Source organism: Tinamus guttatus, unplaced genomic scaffold (genome assembly GCF_059628265.1).
Source record: "Tinamus guttatus ecotype Peru unplaced genomic scaffold, ASM5962826v1 Tinamus_guttatus_pri_ptg000323l, whole genome shotgun sequence".
NCBI lineage: Eukaryota > Metazoa > Chordata > Aves > Tinamiformes > Tinamidae > Tinamus > Tinamus guttatus.
The window spans coordinates 1,923,872-1,931,174 of NW_028288857.1; the positions used below are offsets into that span (position 1 = coordinate 1,923,872).

At 41.2% G+C, this 7,303-nt stretch overlaps 1 protein-coding gene across 2 annotated transcripts; it reads right to left on the bottom strand.

Moving 5' to 3' along the window:
• Positions 1-1,797: 1,797 nt before the first annotated feature.
• Positions 1,798-3,968, bottom strand: HSBP1 (heat shock factor binding protein 1). 2 transcript variants are annotated; one of them, XM_088529071.1, is made up of 4 exons: positions 3,827-3,968; positions 3,387-3,453; positions 3,070-3,189; positions 1,798-2,057 (listed from the first exon to the last, which is right to left on the bottom strand). In XM_088529071.1, exons 1-3 carry the CDS (start codon positions 3,869-3,871, stop codon positions 3,071-3,073), a joined length of 231 nt encoding a protein of 76 aa, XP_088385197.1. In that variant the 5' UTR covers positions 3,872-3,968; the 3' UTR covers positions 1,798-2,057; position 3,070. The 2 variants fall into 2 exon arrangements, with proteins under 2 accessions (XP_088385197.1, XP_088385196.1); XM_088529070.1 differs by having other exon boundaries at positions 3,070-3,184; positions 3,382-3,453.
• Positions 3,969-7,303: the final 3,335 nt, after the last annotated feature.

A 7,303-nucleotide genomic window follows, 5' to 3' on the forward strand; every position in this document is an offset into this window, starting at 1 on the left:
TGCCTGCAAATTGTGGCCAAAAGTGATTCTCCTTTGCCTAGTTGTGATATTATATAAGTATATGTAAGTTCTATCATTGGTTCAGAGTAAGAACAAAATGTGAATGAATCATTTTAAGAGCTACAACCAGTACTTTCCTCTTTGAAAGGTGTTTTGAATTAAATTACCACTTTTCAAAATCAGTTAGTATTACAGTTACGGGAGTTAGCTATCCCTACTAGAAAAAAAAAATGTATAGAACCTTCCCTGTGACTCAGAGGATCTGAGCTCTCCTTAAAGCTGAAATTATTCTGTCAGAATAATTATTGAAAATAAGCTTCCAGAAAGCAGGCTTATTAGTGCTACATTTAAGAAAGTGCTAGAAAGCTCAAGAGTGAGAGGAAGGCCAGATGAAAATTTAGAGTTATATAAACCTGCCATAGAAGAACTAAATGACCCTCTATTTTAATATGGATTTGCTCTATATGGTAATTATACAGATTCGACAAGGCATGAAGTGTGCTTACCCTTTTATTATATCTAATATACCCATATTCTAGACATGCTAAAGCCTTTCTCTAACTTGTAGCTAAGCTACAATTCCCACATATACTGACAAGACATATGCTAGATTTTGCTTTAAGACCTGACTGTTTATGTCACCACATGATAGTTTATTAGATTTTTTTTTAATGACATTACAAGGGGCCCAAGGCTGGTATTACAGGGTATATTGACACAATTCCTATTCACAAAATTGCACTACTATGAGCTTTTATTACAATTTCCCCACAATCTTGAAAAATGACCCATCTATTGCCTTTGTAATACACTAGTGCTAATGCAGTGGCATCCAGATAGCGGTCTTAAGTGTGATCCATGGATAACTGTTAGCTGCTGCTAGCGCTGCCTTAAATTTCCATTTCAGCCTGGAGCAGCACTGCAATGATTGTCAGCATTATTCAAGCATGGGTCATTTTTCTTCACAACAGTGACATAGTAAAGACTCTTCTAAAATACTTTTCATTTCCAAAATACTTTAATGCATTCCATTAAGCTACAAGCCTGTACACCTGGATATGATTATAAAAGCAGCTGTCTTTCCAAAGCAGGACTTCTCCAAAGTTCCAGTCACGTGTTAGCCACAGATCAGCAAGGCTCTCTACAATTTTCTTCCCTGCATTCCTTCCATTTGGGTTACTCAGTATCTCATTGCTTAGGTAGCAAAATTGTTGCTATAAACAAAGAGCCCTGGCTTCTACTGAAAGACCAGGTGCAGCCGACTTCCTCAATCCCATCCCTGTTCTGTCAAATATCACCGGTTTTATAGCAATTATTATTCAGAGAGGATGCTGCTAGAAGCACTGACACTTACCAATTTCAAAACTTTTTTACATTATTAAAAACTAGCTCATAATGAGATTTGTCATAATTAGTAGTTCTTTTTCTTTCTAGCTATAATATATTCAAATGGCAGTGCTTGCTCAACTGTGTGGAGATGTCTCTGTATTTCTATTCTGTTATAGAAACACACAGGTAGTGATACATACCAGTACAATTTTGATGGTCAGCACCTTTCCAAAAATCCTTCTATTACAGTTACTAGAAAACAACATATAACCCTGCACTAGTCCAGTGATGGAGGCTTAGAACTAAGAGTAATGCTAAGTGTCAGTTTTGTGCTTCACTCCACGATGTTACATAGGACAAGTTAAGATTTCCAGTTGATAGAAGTCATTTTTAGCTATCAAAAATGAAACATCTAGAAAAGTATAAGAAACAGCGGAAAAGTGACTTCACAAAAAAATCACTCAGTAGTTGAGATCCGTAAGATCCGTGTTTTAATAACACAAGTTGATCCTCATAACAAGAATTCAAAAAGTGAAGTTACAGTACATGAATCAAAATATTAACTAACCTATCCCTAACTATACATCAGGAATGCAAGCTCTGTAACGATATAAAAATGCTCATACACAACGTAGCTGCAAAAAGCGGTTCTGCAATTCCAAGGGCTTGTTTAAACAAACAAAAGGAAACAAAAAGTGTTCCAGCATTCATCTTAAATTACCGGGAACCTGTTGGGGGAAGATAAAAAAAAAAAAATGTTACTGAGAAGATTAGAGAAACATATCCTTCAAAAAAAGCACATTTAATGGAATACTAGTAAAGACATCACAGTCCTGAGGGTGAGGAGAGAGGGGTATAAAAAGGATTAAAAAAAAAAAACACACTTCTTTGTGGGTTAGAGAAAAAAAAAAGTTAGTTTCTGAGACAATAAAGCCCCCCCTAACCTATATTTCTGTGAGAGCATCAGGAAGCACACTAAGAATATTTCATGCCAATTATATGGACTGCACAGAATTCTAGAACCAACATGAGAATTTCAGGCATAAGGAAGGTTATGTGAGACAGGTCTTACTAACCACTTTAAAAACAAACAAACAAAAACTATGTTACACTAACATGGTACAGCTGGTACATTATTTAACAGTTGTTTTCCAAGGATTACAAAAATTAATCTTTATGTATTTCACTGAAGTGAAATATCACTGCTCGTATACAATAATTAAGCCTTCCAGCACAGCTTGTTTATGGTCTGATAGTCTTGTAAATGTTGTAAATAAATTCAGATGACCAATTAACACATACACATGTTGCCGTACTGGACATTTACTGCTGCTTTCCAAAGAGAAGGGAAAAGATCAGTTCACTTTGTTACCGATCCTCTAGATTTTTCCTATCTCTTCCCCTTCCTGTGCTGTGTGTCATAACTTCAGATATTATTAAGAGACCCAGAGTGGGTGAGTAACAGGGGCTGCACAGAGCTACTCTACTTCCTCATTAACGAACCAAAAATGGAGAAAACACAACTTTCATCCATTACTGGTGAAGAAAACACCACTGGTGAAGTAGGTGCTTGCTGAGGAGAACAAATCACTGTCCTGCTTCTTGTATTGTTAATTACAGAGCTAGTCTGCATGAATTCGACTGCCTCACAAATTAAGGGACAAAATACTGTCTGCTTCAAAGCCAATAATTTCCCATAAAAAGAGAATTTGTTTCAGGGCCAGCAAGCGATTGCCTCACTTTAGCTCTTGTTAGGAGCAGGGGTCTTGTTCTCGCCTTCGAGTTCTTCCACTCCTGCTTGTGTCATGAGGTCCGCGATGTTCTTCTCCAGGTCATCTATGCGACAGCTCATGTCGTCAAGTTAGCTGAAATTCAGGAATGTAACTGCAAGCGAGGGATTTTTGGTTTTTGGTTATGGCTTTGCTCAAGCTCTCACAATCATTTGCAGCTTGCCTTATAACCCTCCCTCCCCCGCCAAATAAACAAATACACATACATACATTTGTGCAGCCATAGGGCAGATATCTGACTTATGAAATAATAAAATAAAAGGATATTTCTTCCAATGATTTGGTCAGACATGGTTTGGAATTTGTCCTGCATTTGTTGAAGCAGTGTCTGCACCTGATAGAAAGAAGGAAGGAAAACAGTTTGTTTCACTTGCACGAGGTAAGTTTAATGACACTACTAATGAATATAGTGAATATTCTATTCACTAATTCACTAGTGAATATAGTGAACATAATGAATATTTGAGCAGGGTGAGTATCAAAGTCAGCACAAAGCTCTGTTTCTCTGTTGGCCTCAGCGAAAACCCCGCAGTATTTTTTTCCCAATTGAGCTGTTAAAAGGGGGAAAACGGACTTTCCCGATAAACAGCTTGAGGCTCCAGGAAACGCCCGCGCGCCCCGGGGCAGACGGAAGCCGCAGCCGCCGGGGCCGCGCAGCAACGGCCCGGGGGCACAAAGCGGCTGCCGCCCCGCCGCCTCGCGCTCACCACGGCGGTGAGATCCTGCACCGTCTTGGGGTCGGTCTCGGCCATGGCGGCGGCGGCGGCTGCGGCTCGGCGGGCGCTCGCGGGCCCCTCTCCCGTCTCCACAGCAGCCCTCCCCGGCCGCTTCCGCCGCGAGCTCTCGCGAGACGAGGCGCCCCGCAGCACGCTGGGAGATGTAGTCCTCGCCGCCCGGAAGTGCGCGGTGGGGCGTTAACGGCTGTTAATGACCGTTGCCCCCGGCGCGGGGAGAGCGTTAACGGCCGTTAACTGCCTGGTGCTAAAGCGGGGCGCTGTGCTCCGGGCACAGCATCCTGTGTGTTGCCGCTTTAAGCATGCGGTATGTGGAGTCTTTCTGGTAGATTTTCGCCTCAAAAACAGGGCTATCAAGCGAAGCCTTTGCCGTCTTTATCGTTTAAATTAAAAGACCAACGTAAAGGACCAGTTCGGGCTGCTTAGCGAGCCCTTACAGGTCATCTCCGCACCGCAGCAACGGTGGCTTTAACAGCCAAAGCCTCGGACGTTGCACAAATTGGTTGATGGTGAAAATAAATATCGTGACATACCGTCTCTGTGAGAGAAACAGCAAAGGTGCATGCGACATCCCAAATTCCCCTCGGCCCGGAGTTAATGAAACACCGCAGAGGTGGTTGCAGGTAGCAGGTCAGGATCCAAAAACGAGGGTTACAGGCTTTTTTTTTTTTTTTTTTTTTTTTTTTGAGCAAGCCCTGCCCGCGTGCAGCTTTCCTTGGAGAAGGGAAGGGGCTGCTTACTCTAAGGGAAGCTTTAAAGCCAGGTTGTTGAAAAAGGGTCGTAGGAAGGTGCCCCGGTGAGCAGGGCGGGCTGCGGGCGGCCGCGGGGCCCATCGGCCCTGGCTCCTGCCCGCATTAACGGGCTCCGGGAGCCGCTCCGGGAGAGCAGAGCAGCCTAGGGCCGCCCTGGGAAAACGCTGCTGTCTGCGGCAGAGTAAACAGAGTTTCTAGCGCCGAGAAACGCTGCCTCTCGGAACAGTGCGGTGATAACAGGAGAACTATTTAGTGCCGCTCTGGGGAAATCTTTTGCCTATTGAAAAGTAAATAGAGCTTTTGGTTTTGAGAAAAGCTAAGAAATTAACCGCCGATTCCTTGTTTGATGTGTTTGCAAATACTGGCTGCCTATTTATGTATTTATTGACTGTTACTTGAAGCAAATAAACTATCACTTCAAAAAGGTCCTAACATCTGGTCTCCAAACACGCATCCGCGGGTCTGGTTGCCTTTGCAGCACTTTCAGCTCCTTAGGTAGCCCAGAAAAGGAGGGTAGCTCTCTGAAAATGAGCTTTTTTTCTTTAAGGATAAAACTTTTCCAGTATTCGTTTGCTTCCTGATGTAGTTAAACAGCGACTAACTTAAAATTTAGGTGTCTGTTGAGAGGGTCTCCTATTCTTTTTAAGACTGGACTGAGCAAATGCTGTCCCAGGAGGAGTGATGGAATTAATGGTTCTTCACGGTAATGGTCAGAGAGTGCTGAAAGGAATGGCGCTGTAGAAGGCTGAATTCTCCTGCTAGCTTCGCAATGACAAAGTTTTAATTTGAAGCGCACAGAGAAGGAGAACCTTTGAATTTACAAAGAGGCTGTTATGTGCCTTAAAATCGAGGGAATTTACAAAGATCGATTTAAAAACTTCTAATGAATTCATTGAAAATTCAGGGAAATGTAATTCCTCCAACAGTTATGATCTTAGATTTGCATCTGTTTAAAATGCATCTCCTCCAGAAGATGATGTTCCTGATAGAACCCTGGTGTGTTAGCTCAGTGCTAATAATTCAGAAACGATGATATTACTATGTTTGTGTGTCCTGAAAAGCGATAAGTAGCAATTCTACTTTAATTGCTTTGACTATCAGATCTTATTTTGTCTCCCCAGTGACTTGCAGTGGCTCTGAATGTTATTTATATAATGATGGTCCACCCAGACAGAGTGTGCTGGGTGTGTGGAGCTCGAGATACTGTCTCAGCACTGAAAAACATAAATGCATTTAAACATAAATACATTTTTTTTTGGTACACAAGTCAAAGAATTGCAATAAAATCTTGAGAATTAAATTTTAATATCTCAATCATGGCCTGAGTGGCTCGCGGCAGAAATTCTTGGGAAAATATAAAAATGTAGAAAACAGTGCACATTTATTACTTTCTGAGGAAGAACACTCCTCAGAGACTGTCAAGTATATATGGGGTTAGGACTTATTAAACAAAGAACTGTACTTAGAAAACAACTACCAAAGGAAAAGTAAATGCTGAATATTATGATTCATGTGAATAATACTTAACTGGATATATAAAAAATTATGGTAACAGCAAAGGCAGTACTAGAATAAATAGGAAAGTGATTTGCAGAAAAATAGGGATAATTCAGTGTGTTTTTTTCAGATTATCTTTCAGAAACTAAAACAAATGGCTCTTGCGTGAGTCCCTGACTTACATTAAGCTTCCTGTTACATAACGAAATCATTTTTATTGCAGTTTTTCCCCTCTGGTAATTTCTCTTTTGTTTTGCTCTTTTTCAGTCTTTGATTAGCTTGTTGTCACCTGGCATCAGAACTGATGGAGGAGACCTTCCCTGGGAACTCCAGATCTTATGGGCTGGAAAAAGAAGGGAGGAAAAAGACAAGCAAGGACAATGACAAGCTTAAGAGCAGAGAGATTTAATTCCAGGAGGCAGGATCAGGAGAAGGTGAGTGAGGTAAGATGTGGAGAGATGAGGGGTATTATCATATTTCACAGGTTGCCCTTGCAATGCCTCATTCCTCCCTTCCCTCTTGCACGAGACACCCACAACAAATATTAGCTGATTTCTCTGGGAAGGATCACAGGGTTTGGCCTCAGAGGAAGGGAGTGAGTTTTGCGGATGCCCATGACTCTACAGGTAAAGGTTAAAGCATTTGCAGTGTGGACTGTGCACCAAAATGACATATTTTCTTCTTACATACATTGACGTTTTATGGCCTACAGTGCTTAAAAACCTTTCTTTTTGGAAACTTGAAGTCCATTTTCTCTTTTAATTATAAGCACTCCAGAGGGCATCTCATTAAGGTTCCATAAAGGAGCAAGCTTGTCACAGACATAAGGAGTAATTTTATAATGCTAATTAAATGTGATTGGATTTTTCAATTCAGTAATTAGTAGAGATGTTGGCTGAAAGTTTCCGTTGTGAAGGGAGTTTTGCAGGGCAGAAAGAGGAGAGTTCTTAGTAGAAATTCAGTTTCTTCTCCAGGCTGCAACGTGAATACATCTGCTTCAGTATACACCGTTCTTTAAAAGTTATTGACCTTGGAAATAATGTCAGCAGGCTCCTAGTTCTCCACATAATTGTCCATGTTGCAGAAGAAGAGGTTTTAAGGATAGACAACAAAAAGAATTTCTCCATTTTTATCATCTTTCTCTTAATTCGGGGCCATGCTATTAGCAATTCAGCATGGTGCACAAGTAACAAATACTATC

Bases quoted from the DNA above. Each gene is read 5' to 3' on its own strand.
- HSBP1 (XM_088529071.1), bottom strand. From the start codon at position 3,871: ATGGCCGAGACCGACCCCAAGACGGTGCAGGATCTCACCGCCGTG. The intron at 3,454-3,826 runs GTGAGCGCGAGG...TCTTTCTATCAG, and splicing joins TGCAGGATCTCACCGCCGTG to GTGCAGACACTGCTTCAACA. The intron at 3,190-3,386 runs ATATCCTTTTAT...ATTTCAGCTAAC, and splicing joins TGACCAAATCATTGGAAGAA to TTGACGACATGAGCTGTCGC.